The 20,319-nt window shown below is 44.2% G+C and overlaps 1 protein-coding gene across 4 annotated transcripts in view; it reads right to left on the bottom strand.

Annotated features, from left to right (window-relative positions):
• CLCN5 (chloride voltage-gated channel 5) overlaps positions 1-20,319 on the bottom strand; it is a 1,154,200-nt gene that overhangs the window by 530,543 nt on the left and 603,338 nt on the right. For all 4 annotated transcript variants that reach the window (XM_069648662.1, XM_069648664.1, XM_069648663.1 and 1 more), the window contains one exon: positions 12,123-12,274. In XM_069648662.1, the coding sequence (XP_069504763.1) occupies positions 12,123-12,274 (152 nt within the window). The remainder of the gene's footprint in view (positions 1-12,122; positions 12,275-20,319) is intronic.

The following is a 20,319-nucleotide window of genomic DNA, read 5'->3' as shown; positions in this document are numbered from 1 at the left end:
CACACGGTACAGCCATCCTAGTCGTGGTCTGGGCCAAGGCACCGGAGGCAGAGAGCATAAGGGTCGGACATTGGAAAGGGACCCTCGCAGGCTGGACACCGGCTGAAGCCCGCCGTCGACATGCACCAGGGAGGAGCGTGGCACCAGAGGACAGAGCAGTTCCTAACAATTGGAAGAGAAAAATAAAAAGAGAACACTTCTCCGGGAAAGAGCGTGTGGAATTACAAGGCCAGAGATCTAAACCAGGAGTGCTGGTGAAAGCGGCCCGTCCCAGTAGATGCGGAAAAGAGGACTGAGCAGTGGCACCGGTGGGTGGAGTCAGGGGAGCGTATACTCCCATGGCCGCGCCCATTAAAAGGGAAGATGATTTTTCTGGTGAAAAGGTTTCCGTCTCCCGTCCATAGCGAGGGACGCCCATACAGTATGAAGGAAAGGGGACAGGACGTAGGAGCAATATATTTTGCGTGTTGAATCAAACATCTCATACCCATTTCTCTCAGATGCTTGGGGCAACAGGGGAGGAGATTGTACACTCCCAAGCTAAATATCTATGTCAAGTTCAACCAGATACGACCGAAGCTATGATACAGGGATCCTCTACCTTACCGACTGTGATGGGAAGCCCCTCAGTCAGGAAAACCGAACTTTGGAAACATTACTTTACGGAAACTATGATCCATAAGTCTATTGACCATCTGACACGAAGTTAAGTGCCAAGCCCCAACATGATTCCAGAAGACTTTAAGAGCCAATGTGACTGGTGGGTCCAGATTTTTAAAGTGGTCTTTCCCTTATTTGTTAGCCGTGGGGTATATACAGCATCCTGGTCCAAACATCATTCCACTTCATGTGAGGTTACATCCTATCCACCAATCAGTCTCATTGATATAGACTGCAATATCTTTCAAGGACTAAATAGGTGGATTGACGATAACGCAATATGGGACACAGCCGGATTTAGAGCAGCGCTTTCCAATGTGGATCAGGTTTTCGTCAAATGGCACTTGTCAATCAAATATGCGATAGTTAAGAAAATGTCCCTTTATGCAGTTTTCCTAGATTATTAATCTGTCTTCGAACTAGAGGTCAGAGGCTTTGGGCAAAGTTGGCATCCATGGCAATAGAAAGACTCCTGCTTGACATCATTAAGGCACAATACTATTAAATCCCAGTACAGACCAGATTTGGCCACCATGGTCAACTCACAGAAAATTCAGACAGTGAAAGGTGTCAGACAGGGCCACCTGCTTGCTCCGGTTCTCTTCTGCCTTCATATTAATGACATGCCCACATTTGTCAAAGATGCCACAGTAGATATTGCAAGGAAGCCTGTGCCTATGCAACTTTATGCTGATTCAATCCTCATTGCCAGGACACCAAATGACCTTCGAGCTTAACTACATTCTGTAACATCTTATTGCTCCTTAAATCATCTAATTCTAAATAAATCAAAGTCCACAGTAATGGTCCGCAATAACCTGCTTAGGAGTAAATCAACAGCCAGCTTCAAGTTGGATGGGGAAGCCATAGAGGTGGTTGATTATTTTGCTTATTTGAGCAAAGTCTTCACCCCAAATCTTTCCTGGAAAGCCAGTGTCGGCTACCAGAAAAGCACCTACAGAAAAACAAGCTATTATCAAGTTTGACCCAAACATAGGGATATTTTCACTTCTGGAGTAGAGATGGTATATCGGGGGAAGTTCAGGAGGAACCATTGCGTATGGCGCTGAGCTGTAGGGTCTTGACAATTCCATCAGCCAGGTTGATATATGCAGATGTTATTTTTGGTGGCAACTTTTGTCTGTACCAAAATGTTTTCCCTTCAGCAGCCTATGATGTAGATGTTGGTTTTAAGAAACAAGAGAGAAGGATAACAGACTGCCAGTCAGGTATGCTGTCAGGAGGGTGGTGTCACAGTCATTTGAGTTGGTGGGTGTGGTGTGAACATGACTCCCAATCCTATATTTCACTCTGTAGGAAAAACTGCTAGTTGACCTTTCAGAGTTGAATCTAAGTTGCACTGGGGATCCTCATTATCACAAGCACAAGAGGCAATAACAGAGGGCAGGAGGTGGAGGAGCTGGCAAGGTTGGACAAACATGGGCTGGGCGGATTTATTTGTGTCAGGTGGAAAAGATCAACCATATCTGGCAATGCTCACCAATTCCCCAGATCAGACAACGCTTTGTCCTTTCCAGAGCTGACATCTTGCCCATAGCCTCTACCCATCAGTAAATGGAATTGTCTATTGAGCCCAAAATGTAAATTGTCTGATGCAGAGGAGGAAGACTTGCCACATTTTCTTCTTGCACGTCCAGCATATAATCTACTAAGGTTGCAATGTATTCTTCCCTTGTTACCCTCTTGGGGGATTTTCTTAGAGTCATCACAAAATCGATCACATGTTTTATATACGAGACCTGGAACCACAGAATAAAATAAAAAGATCAGGAGTCTCTGCGCTTAGGGCACCCTAGTATCATGCTTCAATGGGGGCTGCGAGGGAGGATGATGAACATAGTTATTCTCTTCTTTCACCTTGCTGTCCACATTTATTAAATAGCTTCTTTTGTGTATGCAGAAGTCGGCGATCCCTCGATTTTAAGAGAGGTCAGTTAGTTGGTGTAATTTGTGCCTTAGTTATGGCTCTTTTAAGTTGATGATATTTATTGTGTTTTTTATCTTATTGGATTGATAATATGTTCTAATCTGTTCCATAATTGAATACTACCAACTATTTCACTGGATCACTGTTTTTAACATGCAATGTTTTTATTATTAAGTATTCTTATTTTTTTGTACTCTTATGTTGTCACGAAAGGCCTAAAGAGTCACACGTGTAAATAAACTCAATTACCTGGATGCTTAATATGGGCCAATCCAAAACATAATAAAACACAGTCTGAGCAGTCGGAAAAGGCAATTGGGTCTTTTTTCAAAGTGCACTATCCAAACCAAGCCAATTTGGTCATTTATTGAGAATGGTGGAATCTCTCTGCATGACCTGCAGAACCAATAGGTTTTTCTGAGTGAGGGTGAGCTGGCCATACATTTATTTCTCAGGACCCAGGCAGACAAGATATCAACCGAGGGTAATATAGGGGCGAAGGCCCAACCCCTCTGCTAGAAGTGAAAATTGGATGAGTCCAGGTCAGAACGAAGATTCAAGAACCTCTGGCGGATGGATGGTCCAATAAAGGGTCTCTGAAATCCAACTGCAATTCGGATTGTGCGTGAAACCCTGCAAAACAATCAATATCAGGGTGTAAAGGAACAAATTGTCCCAGGAGATGAAGATATTACCAAGGGACTGCTTCTCCAATCCCACCCAAGACACAGAGAACCCTTCCTTTTCTATTATGAGGCAAATAAATCCACTAAAGGAAATGTCGCTGCTACAAAGATTTTCTGTACCAGATCAGAGCGAATTTCAGGAGGCTTATAGCTATGCTTGCACAAAGCGCCCACTTTGAATTTGCACTACCCAACCCACCATACTGTTCCAGGCAGATAAGTGCAATTCCAGATCAGAAGACCCAGTCTTCAAAGAGGGAGAGGAGATGTCTCGCACAAACTTGGGGCTAAAATGAGGATTGTCAGCTCCAACATGTTTATAAGCATTGGACAATCCTATGCGGAGGGTTAACACAGAGGAGGCCTGACGTGTACCACATTGTCGGTGGAAGGTCTAATTCTTCAATAAAACTGGCAGCTCCAATACTGGGAAAAGCAACCCCCAAATAGTCGCCTGGCAGGGTCCATAATTGCAACCCCTATTCCCCGCCCAGATAGCTTTTAATGTGGCTTAGAGATAAGCTACAAATAACCAGAACGCTATTGCTGGTTACAGCTTTTACAAAGACAAGTACAAGAAATAACCCCTACTAAAAGGACAATGGTGTCTAAGGAATCTTCTGTATACAACCTGAGGGGCCTGCATTATGGACCATGTGGGGCACCCAGCATCTACTTGGTGACTCCATTCAAAACAAATATTTTTGTAGTGGGTGCTCAGATAAAAAAATATGACAGTCCCTATACTTACCCACCTTTAAAGGGACAGGTGAGAAGAGGAACTGGAAGACTGGGTCGGGAGCCCACAGGAGGCCATTCCACATGCTGACATGTCTGTGAAGGCATAGCAGCACTCGGATTTTTTTTTTATTTAAATGCTGGTCCACGGAATCCCAGAAGTGTGGAGAAAGGTGGACAGGACTAAGGTTATTAGAGACGCAACTTCTTGTTGCAAAGTTTACAGAGGATTCAAAACACTGCCCATGTATGCTGCTTAGATTGAGGAATTCTACACCTGCTCTAGCCCCTCTACCTTAGTTCCTGGTGACAGCACGCAGAGTTTAAGGTAATGTGCATGGTACAGAAGGTATTAAACAAAGCAGGCAACATGTTTAGTTGTAAAATCCAGACATTATCAACGATCACAGACTTTCCATTCTAAAAATACGTAATTGTAAGCACTCCCAAAATTCTGCAGAGCAAGATAAGGATGTGCGTGCTGATAAGATTGCTGAAATATTATGATATACACTACCAATTGTTCGATGAACAACAGGCCACGTTGCATTTAGAGAGAAATATAAACAATATATTTGATAAGGGCCTAAAGCCTTTAATCACCATAATCTTGATTTTCCACTAGGGCATGGCCATCGCCATGAACCTTACATGGAGGTGATAGTGCCCCCTACAATAACATAATTTAACACAATGCACCAAACTTGTCACGTGAAGCCCTTGGCGTGCAGACGCTGACAAACGCAAATGATATATTGACCTCCAGAAACCCCTTCCTTTACCAACCCCAAAATTTACAAAATAAACTAGAAACAGAAGTAGATCATGTTACCTTGCACATTGCCAGTGGAATTCCACTCCACAGCTCCTCCAAATAATTTAATTTGCCTACTTAAGAAAAAGTGAAAACCTCTTTTTAAAGTGCATTTCAGTTAGATCCTTTCTCTGAGCACACTTTTGGTTTGCACAACCACTATGAAGCAGTTGTGTGCTGTATAAAACCATATATGTTACCCAACAGACTCATTGCAGATGGGGCAATAACACAGCCGACCCACCTGGGGTGCCCTAACAGACAGTGTGTCACAGAAATTCAAGAACCACCAACAGCAGTTAGGGCTCAGTTGTTCCAGACAGACTGTGTATAGGAGGCAGAAAAGAAAAGTGGTAAAAGCTTCTTTGCCCAGACTGAAACCAAACCCGTTTGACCTGCAAAATAGGTGCCAAACCGAAAGATCAGAAAAAGAAAATCGTCCAGGTGAAAAAAGGGTTGAAAATTACAAATGAAGAGTGTAGAGTCCCAACAAAAACTGATAAAATGACTAGTGGGATGATTAAGCCAGAGAGCAACTGAGGTCGAGAAGCCATGTGTCCCAACACCAGTTGTAATTTATAGTTGGCCATGTGCTCCGTTCCCATCCTCTTGCGTAGCTGCTTTTCTTAAATATTCAGGAAAAAGGATGGAACATAGGAGTATGTCACTTTTTGAAAATTCAACCAGCTATTCAAAAGAATTTGTAGTGGAAGTTTCAACAGCAAATACCCTCTTTCCATAAACAGATGGGCTGTGCAGATTTGGAAAAAGTCAAATTCGCATTAGTTAAACTACAAAGACATTGGAGGAGTGTCATGACATAACTGCAGAGAAATTCATTTTGGGTGTTGAAACTTGCTGGAAAACAAGTCTATGTATGGTTTGCACAAATCCCTCAGCTTCAAATATTTAGATTATCCTACAAGCATTCCTCGATGCATGCACAAATACACAAAAGAAACTGTGCATCTCTGTAATTTATGTCATTTTAAGAGTGAGTCACAGCATCTCACGTACCTAGTCCTGTTTTTCTAGTCCTCCGAGGAATGCACCACCAAACCCTGTCCACCACCATCTTCCTCTCTTTCATCCTAATCCTCCACCACCATCTCCTCTTAACTCATTCAACTCTCCCATCACCATCTACTCCTCCCTCAACGCAGTCCTCCACCACCTCAATCGTCCCAGTCCTCCACCTCATCTCTCATCCTTCGTGTCCTACTCTTCCACTTTGCCCCAGTCCTCCTCCTTGTCCCTAGTAGTCCCATTTGTTCATAGTAGTCTTCCTCCTCATCATTAGTACTCCTCCTGCATCTCACAAGTAGTCCTTCTTGCGAGTTGAGTGAACTCCTAATCCTAAAAGGCAAGCCACTATGGAATGGGTTTATCCGGCAGCAACTGCAAACACTGTGGTTAGATGGATAAGCCACGAGAGGCAGAATGTTCCTTTCCTACAGCTGCAGACAATACAAACACTGGAACACTCACTGAAAGTATTCCAGTTCAGTGGCAAGGTTATGAGCCACATATACAGATGCAGACTTAACAGAGAAAGGCAGAGTGCTTCAAACAGATTTGAAAATCTGTTGGGGAAACCAATCCCTGAACAAATTTAAAGTCCGGCAACAAACCCACAAGAGCCCAGCCAATCCCAAGGTTCGGGACAAACACTAAGACCTCTATAGAACTATACATTAGACAGTGTTGACCCAAGGAGGAGGAAGACCAGAAATAACCCTGCAATCTTCTGCTGGATCCCTGGATACATGGGATAACCACTACCTGGAAGAGGTTGTAAATGGTTTGGCAGCCGTAAATTCGCTTTTGAGAACCGGCCCACAATAGGGAAAGCTGAATAAAGGGGCAGCCTTTTATTTTAGGAGAGTCATATAGCCAAAGCTATGGGGAAACACGTGTTATAAGATATCAGAATGTAAATCTGAATTTTCTCGTATAAGTGAAGGATAAAAACAAACAACCAATAACACCAAACAAGATTGTGTAAAAAAGGAGAAAAAAATAATAAGGAAATCTCTCCTGAAGAACCATATCCAAAGCTATGGGGAAACACATGTTGGGAGATTAACCAATGTCAGAAGGATGATGAATGTATGAAAAAATACATGGAATAATACACCATTGACTATCATTTTTTCTGGGGATGGCACCAGGAGTACCAACTTATTTTTCTACGTATTTGGTTCACATATTGTTTCAGCCACAATATAGGCACTCCAAGTGCAGAACCCAGAACCCTAAAAAACTAAAAGTAAGGCACATAGGATTTGCTCTGGGGAGGTGTTATAGCTGGAATTGGCTGAAAAATTGGATTTTCAAAATACGTGAAGCTGAGAGAAACCTGGGAGACGTCTTAGGAGGCATCCGGAAAGCATGAAGACTGAGGAAGTGTCTGCAGTAAGCAATACCTGGAGGGGCTTCCAAGGAGAACCTGTTTTTTGTTGCATTAGATTGCCATTATTTGGAACATTTGTGGTGCCGCCTAGGGTAGGATTGACCCTTCTCCTTTGGCCACTTCGTGCAGATTAGGATGACCCTGGCAGGTCAAGGACTTTTAAGTTTAGGCTAAGAATTGCATTTTATTTGAACACTTATCCTGTGAGGTGTTGAGCACTATGATGAGACCGCTTTTTGTTTCCCATCCCTGACACTGTTTGTTTTAGTAAAGTCCATATGCTATGTGCAAAATTCTTATTTTGCTGAAAACTATGGTCATTAAGCAGTACATGTATGTCTAACCATGGTCTCATAGCAAGTATGTGTGTTACAGCTCCACATTTTGTAGGACTGAAACACTACACTGTAGTAAATGGATTTTGCTGGGCTACACTGTTCTGTTGGACATTATTTATGGTACTACGATGTTTGAATTTGTATTTTAACATTATTAAGGAAGCAAGGCCAGTTGGTACATAGACCAAAAGCATTTTATGGTGCTCCAAAGCAGCCTGTGAGCAGCAGGCTTCGTACCACAGCTGCCGATGTAAACTTTTGCAAGCATTTAGTCAGTCAGCAGAGGTGAACAGCTGGGATTTTATATCTGTGAATGTACTGGATTATTCAAGCTTTGAACAGAACAGTTATGTAATTGTAATCTAGAATCGAGTATACTAAAATTCTGAACACATTTGGAAAATACTGGATTAGAGCAAACTGGGACAATAACAGGTCTGTGGAACACTTTAATAACTATGTATGTTGGAATTGTCAAACTGGCTGTGTACTGTACTCGGAGTGTCCACCCGGGATATATACTTGAACTGTGCAAAAGGGAGTGCACAGAGAATAATCTGCAATCAGCAAAACAGATGTGAAACGTGCAGTATATTTGCACTGTGCAAATTGGGGACATCCTGGAATTGTACAAAATTAAAATAAATTGGAATTACATGTACTGGCATTGTCAAACAAGAAATATTGCAAAATGATGCAGGATAGAATTAAACAGATTGTAATATTGGACTGTGTAAAGTGGGTGCATACTGAGATTTTGAAAACGTACAATATGTTGTGTTTCCTCAAAGTAGATGTTTACTGAGATTGCACAAACTGGAAATACATGGGATATGTGCAAACTGGGAGCAGACCTGCATTGTCAAACTGGGAATATACTCAAATTGGACAAATGAATATACTGAGATGGCAAAACTAGGGTCATACGACGATGGTGCAAACTGGAATCGTCAAACTAGGATTATAATGCATTTGGCAATCAGACAATACTAGCATATTGCAGACTTGACATATACTAGAGTTTTGCAAACTGGAATATACAGGAATTGCGTGTCAGTATGGCAGGGTCTAAAGTGAGATTTGATGAGCAGGAGCTAAAACCAGATCCTCAGTGTTGGGCATTACCCAGTAGGCAGGAGCTACCGCAGGGGAACCATTTGTGTATGAACCATTGAGTTTAAATGTGTATTAGATGTGTTCTAAATCTTCTTTACTAAGATTCTCAAAAAGTTAATGTCACATTTACATGTTTCGAAGGCACCAGTTGTCCCTAGGAGTCAAAGGTAGCTCCTGGTAGCTATTGGTTTCAAGCTAACCAGGCTCTTCTATGCTAGAAGCAGGATCTAATAGCTCCCAGCTCCCCTCGATTCCGAACCCTGTAATGGCAGTCTGTAAAATAGGGTGAAAATACTGGCTTATTCTGGGGTTATTTAACTGTATATATTCTGTGACTATTCACAAGGGGGAGTCCTTTTCCATAAGGCTATGGAGGTGTGGCTGCACCCGAATAGTCGCCCTAGGGGTAGTTTAATGCGGGAGGACCTCATGTGGAGGGACGCCCCGTCTGGGGACAAGTATGATCACCTGGGGTACCACCCATTGAATGTTGTCCATTACCAGCATTCCCTAGCCCTCCCCACTGTTCAGACCCATTTTATTGAAAGTAAACCTATGAACGGTTGTAACACAAGAGATAACGCTAAAGCCAAAAGTACTAGGACGAGTAAGAGCACACAAGACATGCAGGTCACCGACTGTGGTAGCACTGGTATGAGGTGGCCCTGCAGAGGCATGAGATTAAGTCATCAGCAGAGACAAAGGAATTTTACAATCCGCATGGGAGGAACTAGATACAAGGTACAAAACGTAACCAAGAACTATTAAATGTGTCAAGCTCAGCAATGTCAAATGCAGCTATTTCAAACCCTGCTGAGTCTGGCAGCAGGTGCGGAGGAAAACCAGTGCAAGAGAGCCAGGCTCTGCTGAAAAACCAGAGGGAAGAGGGCATAAGTGAAGTGCAGTGGGAGTCCTCCACTGGTTCTGCAGGAGCAAGCCTGGGCTAAAGACTGAGCAGCAGAGGTGAGCCGCAGAATAGGCAGGAGAAATACCATACAGCCGACAGAGCAACAGAGCCAAAGAGAAGATTGCGGTTCCAGGAAGTCCCTGAGACGTATCTCGCTCCCACACAAGGTAACGGGAGGTACGGGAGACTGGGAGGGTACCCGATGATAGAAGGGAGGCTAGTTCAAGAAGCTCTCTCTCCTCTCAGTAGTGGGGAGCCCACTACTGGGTATAATCAGAGAAGGGTCTGGGGCCCGAAAGCAAATGCTGAGAGTATTAGAGGAAATCTTCCTCGTCGCAGCCGTGACAATAAGCCCACTGACCACCAAAGACAGGTTGGAGACCATAACTATTGGTAACCAAGCATCCAAGGAGACCATCCGAGGAGAGCTTCCTGATCGCAGTGGTGACAATAAGCCCACTGGCCACAATAGAAGGGTCTGGGACCCCAACAAAAGAGAACCAAGTAAACAAGGAGAACTTACATGTTGCAGTGGCGGCATGTGACTTTGCTAACAACAAACCAGAGTGGCAAAGTGCACATCAAGCTGATGATTGTGAGAAACAACTGTGCCAAGCAATACCAGGAGAAGGGAGTCATTCTCCTCGTCCTGAACTGGGAGTTGTGCTGGAGACACCAGGGGAAGGGAGTCATTCCCCCTGGTTTTATTGGAAACTCTATAGATCTACACCAGGAGAAGGGAGCCATTCTCCTGGATGTGGAATTATATAAAGTCTGTGTGAAACCTGCAAGCTATGGCAATGGAGTCATTCACCCTGGCATTTTTGTTGCAAGAGTACATTCTTATGGATGCTCTCCGAGCAGCAGGAGAAGGGAGCCATTCTCCTGAAGAAGGAACTTTGTTAGTTCATCCTTTAGTTGTAGTGGGAGGAACAGATTTAGGCTGTGACACAGGACGGTGGAGTTTAATTTGATGGACATTCAGACAGACACTTTAGTATTAGTTTTGAGGCAGGGAAAACCCCTCTTAGAAGATAGGAAAGTCCTCAATATCCCTAAGCACAAATAAAAGTCTATAAGCACCAGCATGCCACCTTTGTGTCTGGTTCCTTCTTTGACACGCTTACATCTCTTGGTTTGTGAAACTGGGAATTGACTCCAATTGTGAAACTGGCATGACGCCCACTTTCAGCAAATGGAGTGACGAGCTGTCAAAGTGGGTGAATAGTGTGGTTATCAGAAGAGCATACAGAGATTACACTGGGGTTATAAAGACTGGGACTGTACAGAGTTGTCAAATTGGTAATATAAGAATGTATTAAAACAGATCATATGAGGCTGAGCCTCAATATAAAAAAATATTTTAAGAAGAGTATACTTTAGAAAAGAAATGAAATCACTTTTCAATCACTTTGCATAGTTCAACATGTTTATATCGTTTTTTCAACTCCAATGCAGTCAGAACACAACACGAAAACACCAATGCAAAGAGGGCTGCATCAAGATGACAGTCAGTCACTGCACTTAAATTAACGGCACAGGACGAATACTGCCATGAACGATGTTCTGGCCCTAAGTTAAGTAAGGCATGCATTGAAGTTTTATGAAGGTTAAATGTTAAAGCCAGCCAATCAGTGCTTCAGATAAGATATTGAAGTGGAAGTAGTTTACTCCCTATTTTTTAAAGCTGGTAGTAAAATTATGTTTTTTTATAAGTGGGTAAAAAGTGTTTTAACTGGGAAACAGAAATGTTTTTGTAAAAATGATTTCTTTGCACCTAGTTAGTTATTCATGCACATTAAAAGATATACGTAAATATAGCAATTCCTTCCTGTAGTACCAAGTTGCACTGCTGCTCCACACATATCCATGGAGCACAAGGTCATATATATCCGCTTCCAATTTTTTGTGCAGAGTATTTTTACTCCCCCTTGTAATTTCTTTGGACGATTTTTCTATTTTTAGGGAGTTAAAGTGGCTGATAAGCCCCTTAACTGTAGGGCTGCAGCCAATGCTTTATGAAAGATTGAGGAATACTTCTAAATTCAAGACAAAGCAGTCAATTCAAATAACATGTAACATTATGTCTGGCAGCATTTGTACATCAGAGTGTTGGAATTTGCATGGCCTCTTGGCACGGACTGATGCCTGGGTGGGCAAGATAAAGATGCAACTAAAATGTTTGTCCCACATCGACCAGAAGACCAGAGATTAATAACACTTATTGCACCAGCTATTAAAAATACCATGGCAAAAGGTTTTTAGCGGTTTGGAAATACTTGCCCTGGCAGATAATGTTATTTTCCATTTCATTTCTATGCATCACGAACAAGCATCTTACTAAGGCATTGTACACAAATGCATTTGCTTTGTTTGGTCAATTAAGCCTCTTATTAGCTGGTCACTCTAAAATGCATTCTGGTATGTGTGAAGAAGTCAATGTGATTTTTTATTTTTTTATTGACAGGGTTTAGAAAAGTGCTCAAAAAATCTGCAACTCACCTCTCTGTGCCGGTCACGATCCCTCGACTTCTCTCGCACCCAATCTATTGTATTAAAATCTTCATAGGTCCCCACTCCTGGAGCAGGTTCCTCCAGGAAATCCCTCATCTTCCTGGATCCATTCATCCCTCCGCCATTGTACACGGCAAACCCTAAACAAGGGAATACAGCAGAGCAACAGTTATCATTTGTACGGCACCCAGGTGAGCACATCCATAATTTCGAAAAACAAAACTATGACAAAGAAATCCTAGATCAGGAGCAAACTTTAGAATGTAGGTACTGTAACGATTTCATAGGTGTTGTTGCTACTCCCCTTGGGGGGTGTCCTTTCCCATGAGGCTAAGGCGGTGCAGCCAATATCCAATAGTCCCCCTAGGGGTGGTTTTAATGCGGGAGGAGTTCATGGTGAGGGACTCCCCCTCTAGGGATAAGGACGACCACCTGGGGTACAACCCGTTGAACGTTACACCACAAAACTCCCTAGGCACCCCTCCAGTCCAAACCAGTTCCTTGAAAGTAGACCAATGTATTACTGTAGAACATGGGATACAGCCAAAGCAGAAGGTACTAAGATGAAGAAGACCACAGAAGACATGAAGATTGCTGAATGTCCCAGCACTGGTACAAGGTGGCCCCAAAGAGACAAAGATCAAGGTGTCATAATAAACAAAGGACTTTAGCAATCCATCAGGGAGGGCCTGGCAACAATGTATAAGCAGAGACGATGGACTAAAGAAGTTGTGAAGCCCGGCTGGGAGCAACAACAGGTGTGGAGACCATCCAGAGTTTTAAATCCTGTCGGCAGACTGGAGGTATAGGAGAGCAGAGGACACCAGAGACTCGCTGAGGTAGTTCTCCACAGGGACAGCAGGAGCGGACCCGGGCTCAAACGGGGGAAGAGGACTGAGCAGTACAGCAGAGCGTGGAGCCACTGAGCTGCTGTGGAAGCAGAGAAGAGAAGCCTGAAGAACCGGAGAGACAGACCCCAGTCCCAAGAGGCCCTGGTGGCGTACGGTAACAGGAGGTACGAGAGTCCTGTAGGGGACACAGGGTGGAAGAGAGGCAGCCTTTAGCAGCTCTCCCCTGGCCCAGTAGTAAAATGTAGTATTGGGTAAAGTGGAGTAAGCATCCGAGGAGAACGTCCTCGTTGCTGTGGCAACAATAAGCTCACTGGCCACCAGAAAAGGGTCAAGACCCTAGCAATATCAAATCAAGCATCCGAGGAGAACTGCCTCGCAACAGTGGCCGTCACAAGCCCACTGACCCACCAGAAGCTGAAAAGTGCAATACAGGCATGTTTCTTCAGTACAGTGGCAGGCATAGGACCACTGACCCAAGTTGGAGACAGTACCATGGAGAAATGTTTCCACACCTCAGCAGCAATTCTAAAGCCTCTTACCAAAACTGCAACAAGTATATATAGAATGCATCAGAGGAGTATCTCCTCTTTGCAGTGGTAGTCATAAAACCACTTACCAAATCTCAAGGGAACTGTTCACAGGGAATAATATCCTGTACCAAGGAAGTCTTTGGGGCCTAGTGAACGAACTACAAGAATTACAGAAACCGCTCTTGGATAAGAAAAAAAAAACCAGGAGAAGGGAGACATTCTCCTGGATTTTTACATTACCAGATAACAGGAGATCGGTAATCAGAGCGTAATATCCTGTTTTGTGAAAAGACCATTCACCCCGGACTTAGCAGGAGTTGAGTACAGGGAGCCTTAACAAGACTCCAGGTGAAAGCCCCATCTGGCTTGCGATGACGTGGCTGAGTGACGAACTTGGAAGATTTAGATCCGGTATAGATAGCCTCATGAGTGATCTGAACGCATGCGCGCAGGGAAGGTAGCATCCAGGGGATCCTCTGAAGCAGTCCTGGTATTGGCCCATGGAAGAGGATCCTCGGAGGTGACCCCGGATTTAGCCCCGGAACATGGAGCCTCGGGGTTGCCCCTTTTCGCATGATCTGGAACACAATAACTGCTACAATCTCTTCCGAGACCAGGAGCTTTAAAAGAAAAGTGTTGCTTATTCTTGGTAGAGCGTGGGAGAAATGATCCTTCCAGCACTGCAGCAGAGGAGAAAGTGAGCAGTCTGAATGTGCGCCCCACTACAAGCACAAACACCAGTCCTTACTGTGCTGAGGTGCCAAACATCAAAGCACATGAATGTAGGGTTTGCAGCTGCGATAGGATTCTTGCAACTTCTGCACACTGAGAAAAAAGGATTTATGTACAAAGCCCAGGTAACCGAAGAGGAAAAAACATATTACAAAATGGGTAAAGTAGGGTAAAAGCTCAGATTCCTGTTGAGCCTAGTTAAAAGGACTGGCTAGCAAACCATGAGTGGTGCCTAGGTTGGCAAGGCTGTGCCCAGATTTGCTGTAAATTGATGATTTCTTTTATTGACAAAAAAAAGGCTCCATTCCCGTTCTGTAGAATTATTCTTTAACAATTGAGGAGAAAACAGGACAGGGCATAGGAGCACGTGTATTAAGGTGAGTAACAAGTGGCAGGTAGGCATTTTCACTACCGATACACAAACAAAATATATCCCGAGTCTTACAGTATCTTACACTATCTCCGATTGTTCATATACGATGACAAACTACTACACACATCTATTTTCTTTACTTCTGGGTTTTGATGAGCAGTACGATTCCTTGTGGCCACTTCCCTGAATAAGATTGCCATATGGATTTTAATGGTGGCAGCTCAGATCTATGGTCAATTATTTGTTCCGACGGCCTAATTCAGGGGGTCTGCAAACACTGGCTGTCCGGATGTTTTGGACTACAACTCCAATCAGTCCTAGCCAGCATAGTCAATGGTGTGGGATCATTGGAGTCATAGGCAAAAACATCAGGAGAGCCACAGGTTGTAGACCCCTTAGCCTGATTGTACAAATGTATGGGCAAGAGTTCAAACTACTGTGAATATCGAAAGAGGTCACTAATTTGTGAGGGAAAGCAGGAGCAATGGCTATACCCCACTATGCTGGACTGTAAAAACTGGGAACAGGAGGGCAGCTCAGGGGCAAAGTGCTTACCTTGGAAGCAAGACGACACGGAGCAACACAGGTTTGATCCCCAGGTCTGTGCTTAGAACCCTTTGGGTATTAAGCGTGTTATAAATAACCAGTCATATCATATCAAATCAGAAATACCAGAAGGTGGTGGAATCCTTCCCCATGTACCCATACCCAGGAACAAACACAAACTTGCTTTTGGCTCCATAAGATCTAGGTTTCAAGTAATAATTCAACAAAAAATGTATAATGTTGATAGCACTTGATAAATTTCAATTTGAATAATTTTGAATATTGTAGCTGTATTAATGCGGACTTGAACATACGTGTTCTTCTAGAAGTCCAAACAGGGGAACATCCTCTCACACCATGCTTCCAACCCTTGTGTTAGCCACCATGCCCTTTCAATTCCTCCTCCCAGTCAGGTGAATTTGCCTAGGTGTTTAAAACTCACCCAAACTAATCTTTCGCATTTAACCCATCAATCTACTTGCCCTCCAACAATCTCTTAAAAGAAAGCCATTTTTCCAAAATTACGGTACAACAGAGTGGCTGACCAGCATGCCATATTCGGCTTTGTTATGGCATTTCATGCCATATTTGCCATGTCAAAAGACATAAGTAAATGTAGATGATTCAATGATCTAGTTTTGCTAGTATTCTGTCAGTGTTTAGCATTAAGCATAGAAGAAAAACATACATCTGTTCCGGTTCATATAATGTAACTTGGTTTATCCAGACGCCACAGGAGGAGGAGGAGGAGGAGGAGGAGGAGGTTGACATCCAAGGAAATCAGTGACGTTTTTGATTCACCAAGTGTTGTAAGGTACAAACGCTAATAGATTTTAAATGTGTTCTTTTTATCATGTACTAATGTCAACACTAGAAAGTAGACAAGTACATAATTTTGTTTAAGTTGCAGCCAGTGAAGAGGTTAATATAGGTTTTATTACATCTTTCATTCTACTAGCCATCACATGAAGAGCTGCATCAGCTTGAAACGTTGCGGGATACAATGTTTGTGGCAACAAAGGAATCTTAATTTCTGGGATATACAATAAAAACTGATGTCGCGAATCAATTGGAATGAAATTAGCCTATGTAAAATTGTTACGAAGGATTAGTGATAACATGTAATCACCATATAGGTTATAAAGTGCATGCCTTTGAATCAGTCAGGTGATTCAATTGTTACACACGTTTGCCATGCGATGCCATGGCAACTTTTTTGAAAAGTCTGACAATATGCTGGGAATGGACAAGAGAGTCTAGAAGGGAATTTGAAAAGAAAACAGTTGAAAGAGTTGAAGAAAAGGAGGGGAGGAGAAAAAAAGAAACCATTGGGGAGGGGAATAACCCCCTGGGGTGGCTGCGGCATCAAGCAGCCCTCAGGGCACACAGACAACGTTGCGCTGGGATGCGTGTGGAGGGTAATCTGGCGCAAGAACCGCAGCCCGGGCTGTATGCCAGGAGCAGATCTGCCGCACATGGGCTATGATGGGTGTGGACCATCCAGGGCCAGATGGGGTGTGTCCAGTAAAAGCAAAGGGCCAGGGCAGCGTGTGCGTGGTGCTGACCAGGCTAAAGATGAAGATCTACCAAGGTTCAGGCCGCACTGTGGGGGGGATGGTGGGGCAGACCGAACCATGCAGCCCAACCGTGCCACTAAGGCCACCCGCTACATGGCCGCTGAGACGGCCCTTTGTGAAAGTCCTTCTGGCAGGTATGCCTGGCAAGACCCAGGATGCCTTGCAGGCTAACCCGGGTGAAGAGAGGGACTTTGTAGGAAGCCCTGGGCTGCCTCGTCGCAGCATCCTGGGTGAAGAAAAGCACCAGCCTGCTGCGATGAAGCATCCCGGGTGAAGACTATGCGGCCTGACCCCTATGTATCCAAGACGCAACGAGAGTGGGTGGGCCCCGAGTGGGTGCGGTAGTGAGAATGGCAGCGTCCCCATGGACTCAAGATGTTAACCGGGTGGGGGCGATATGGGTGCCCAGAAGATGCAGAAGTGGCTGCAGGTCGCAACGGTGAGTGGAGCAACCCAGGAACATTTACAGTTTAGGGCACATGCTGTGAGTTGGGTGTGGTCCTAGGCGGTGGACGGGGTCACCCCAGAAGACAAGAGCAGTGGGGTCAGGCCCCAAATACCATCAAGAGTATTGTAAGAGTGGCTGACTGCAGCAGCCTTCCCCATGGTAACAATCTATATGTTTTATATGTTATTCGTCATTACTTGTGTTATGTATATTTATGTACATATAGTTAATTGTATAAGTACTGTATGAGATACATAACTCACCTTAACTGTATTTCTGGTGCTTGTATCTGCTTAGATTCACATGCTCTGCATAGTCCGACATCTAGTGGAAGTCGCAGAGTATTACAAGATTGCTTTTCGAAACTGGTAAACGGACGTCGACTGGGCGTGATTAGTAATAGTATACCTAGTGTGACGTGTACTGTACCCATGGTCCTTTACGCAACGAGGTCCATCAGATGGTTTGTTTCTGACATAAGTTTGCATGAAGTGTAGCGTGCGTACAGATGTGATAAAGCAGAATCAGTGATTACCCAGAAAACATCTTTGCGCCTTCTGCTCCAGAAGGGGAGGAAGGGTGGGCGCATGTGAATCTAAGCAGATACAAGCACCAGAATTACAATTAGAATGAGTAATAAATCCCTTCTGGAGCGTGTTGATCTGCTTAGATCACATGCTCTGCATAGATTAGTGAGCAGTATCTGGAGAAGGAGGTGGGAAGTTAGAAGATACAGCGGCAAAGAGATGTTTTAGGGCAGCTTGTCCCACCTGCGAATATGCTTTAGAGTGTGTGTGTCAAAGTTTCTGAGCGGGAATGAAAGCCGACACACTTAACACAAACTTTTTATTGAAACGGAACAGGGGAATTTAACTGTCAATTGATAACTTGCAGATATCTAGCTTCTCTTCTCTGGCCCATTGGATGTTGATCCCCTTCATAAGCTGGACCGGAGCAAGTCTCCTCTCCCAGATCTTACATTGGTCATTTGGCCATTGCCCATTTCACTTTATCCCGAACTCTCTCAGGCCACTTATGGTATTTATATATAAATTAGATTGTTTTCTTGTCTTCTGCTCTTTCCACCCTCAGAGGCCACTTCTTTTAAAGTGTATCCATTTGTTTGTCTTTACTCAGTCTCTCGATTCCTCTTTCAAAAGATACATGTGCCACCTTTAAATGCTCGCTTGTTCCTTCCTCAGCTGCATTTGTTATATTGCACTTATGTTTCCTTCGGTTGCCACCAGAGGTCATCGCGGCTGGGTTGCTGTTCTCCGCTTCACCGACAGAGGTCCTCACATCTATGGATACTCTGCGGTCGTGGAGAACGAACAGCTCATCAGGGCCCCGCTAATGTCTGTGTGTCTCCGCCCCCTCAACCGCTCCACTTACTCGTCTCGCTCGGGTCCTCAGCTGCAGCCGCTGCGGAAACAAAGACTGTGAGGCGGCTGCCAAACACCCTGTAACCTGCTTCTGATAGTACGGGTAGCTTCGTATTAACACGGAGCAGCCTTTTCTTTACTTCTTTCACCGCCGCTCACAATCTTCTGAACATGCTGTCTCTAAACTGCAGAGACTCGCTGTTATCAGTACATTTCTTCTTGTTTATACCATTTAGCGTTTTCTCTCCTGAACTCCAAACTCCTTCATAGACCACCTCTCAATATTCCCACTCGTAACGGTGCTCTTCCTCCTCCTCTGCTGTTACCTGGCAACCACAAACATGAACATAGCCATCTTAGAAGATGGCACCTTCAGAAGAAAACCCTTATCCCATTTGCCTTGCCAAGTGTCCTTCAACATACTCAGGAACCACTCCCAGACATTCATCCTTTTAGTCTATCACTGCTGTGACACCTGATGTTAGCAGATAGACTCCCCTGGCTTAACTTCATGGTATTAACCCTTTCACAGTGTGTCAATGCAGTAATGCTGTGTGGACGTATGGATGGAACTCCATGTCGCAGCTTTGCAGATGGCGTCCCGAGGGATGTTTGCAATAAAAGCTAAGGTAGCTCCTGTACCTCTGGTAGAGTGTGCCCTTGGAGTGAAAGGTAGAACTTTCTTAGACAGGGAATAGCAGAGTTGTATGCATTTGACTATCCATCTGGAGATGGAGCTTTTTGATATGTGATCGCCTTCTCTACCTCGTGCTATTGAAACAAAGAGTTGGTCTGTTTTCCTTAGGGTTTTTGTTTTGATCACATAGTACAAGACTGCCCTCTGTACATCAAGCATATGGAGGTTTCTTTCTGCGGAGTTTGATGGATTCTGAAAGCAAGTGGGGAGTTATATGGATTGATTTACATGGAACTTTGAAATTAACTTGGATGAGAACCTAGGATGCGTTCGGAGGACAACCTTGTCCTTGTGTATATGAAAAGGGGGTCCTGTGCAGACAAAGCCTGTAGCTCACTGACTCATTTTATGGAGGTGATAGCTACCAGGAATGCAGTTTTATAGTTAAGATGCTTTAGGCTGGCCATGTGCATAGGCTCAAAGGATGGTCCCATGAACTTGGTAAGCCCAACATTGAGATCCCAACCCAGAGGAGGGTTGGAAATTGGGGGAATTAGCTTCTTTACCCCTTTCATGAATGCCTTAATGACAGGGATTTTCCACCAGGACACCTTGTTTTGTGAAGTGGCGTAAGCCAATAGGGCCGCCGGAAGCACCTTTAGGGAATTAAATACTAGGCCGGAGTCTAGTAAGTAAAGCATGTAGTATAGAATGTTAGCTGGAGAACATTCTAAAGGCTCAGTGATTGTGATGTGCACCATATCACAACATCTTTTCCACTTATAAAAGTAGTAGTGTCTGGTGTTGGGTTTTTCGTGCCTCCTTGAGGATATCCATACACCTTTGTGGAAGGAAGTGGCCAAACTATAAGACTTCAGGAGCCAAGCTGCCAAGTTTATTGATTGTGGGCTTGGGTGGAGGGATGCCCCCTTGTGCTTTGTTAACATGTGTGGGCACGGGAGCTTGATTGGGGTGCACATCACCAGTTTCAGCAGATGTGGAAACCAGGATCAGGGTTACTTGATCCAGGTGCATCTTGTGCACTATCCTGCTCGGGACTGCTGTCGGGGGGAGAGAGACGGGGGGGTGGGGGAGGGTGGAGGGGAGTA

The sequence above is a fragment of the Ambystoma mexicanum genome, chromosome 2q (genome assembly GCF_040938575.1).
Source record: "Ambystoma mexicanum isolate Mex_15411 chromosome 2q, UKY_AmexF1_1, whole genome shotgun sequence".
NCBI classification, from domain to species: Eukaryota; Metazoa; Chordata; class Amphibia; order Caudata; family Ambystomatidae; genus Ambystoma; species Ambystoma mexicanum.
This window is presented reverse-complemented; position numbering and strand designations above follow the sequence as displayed.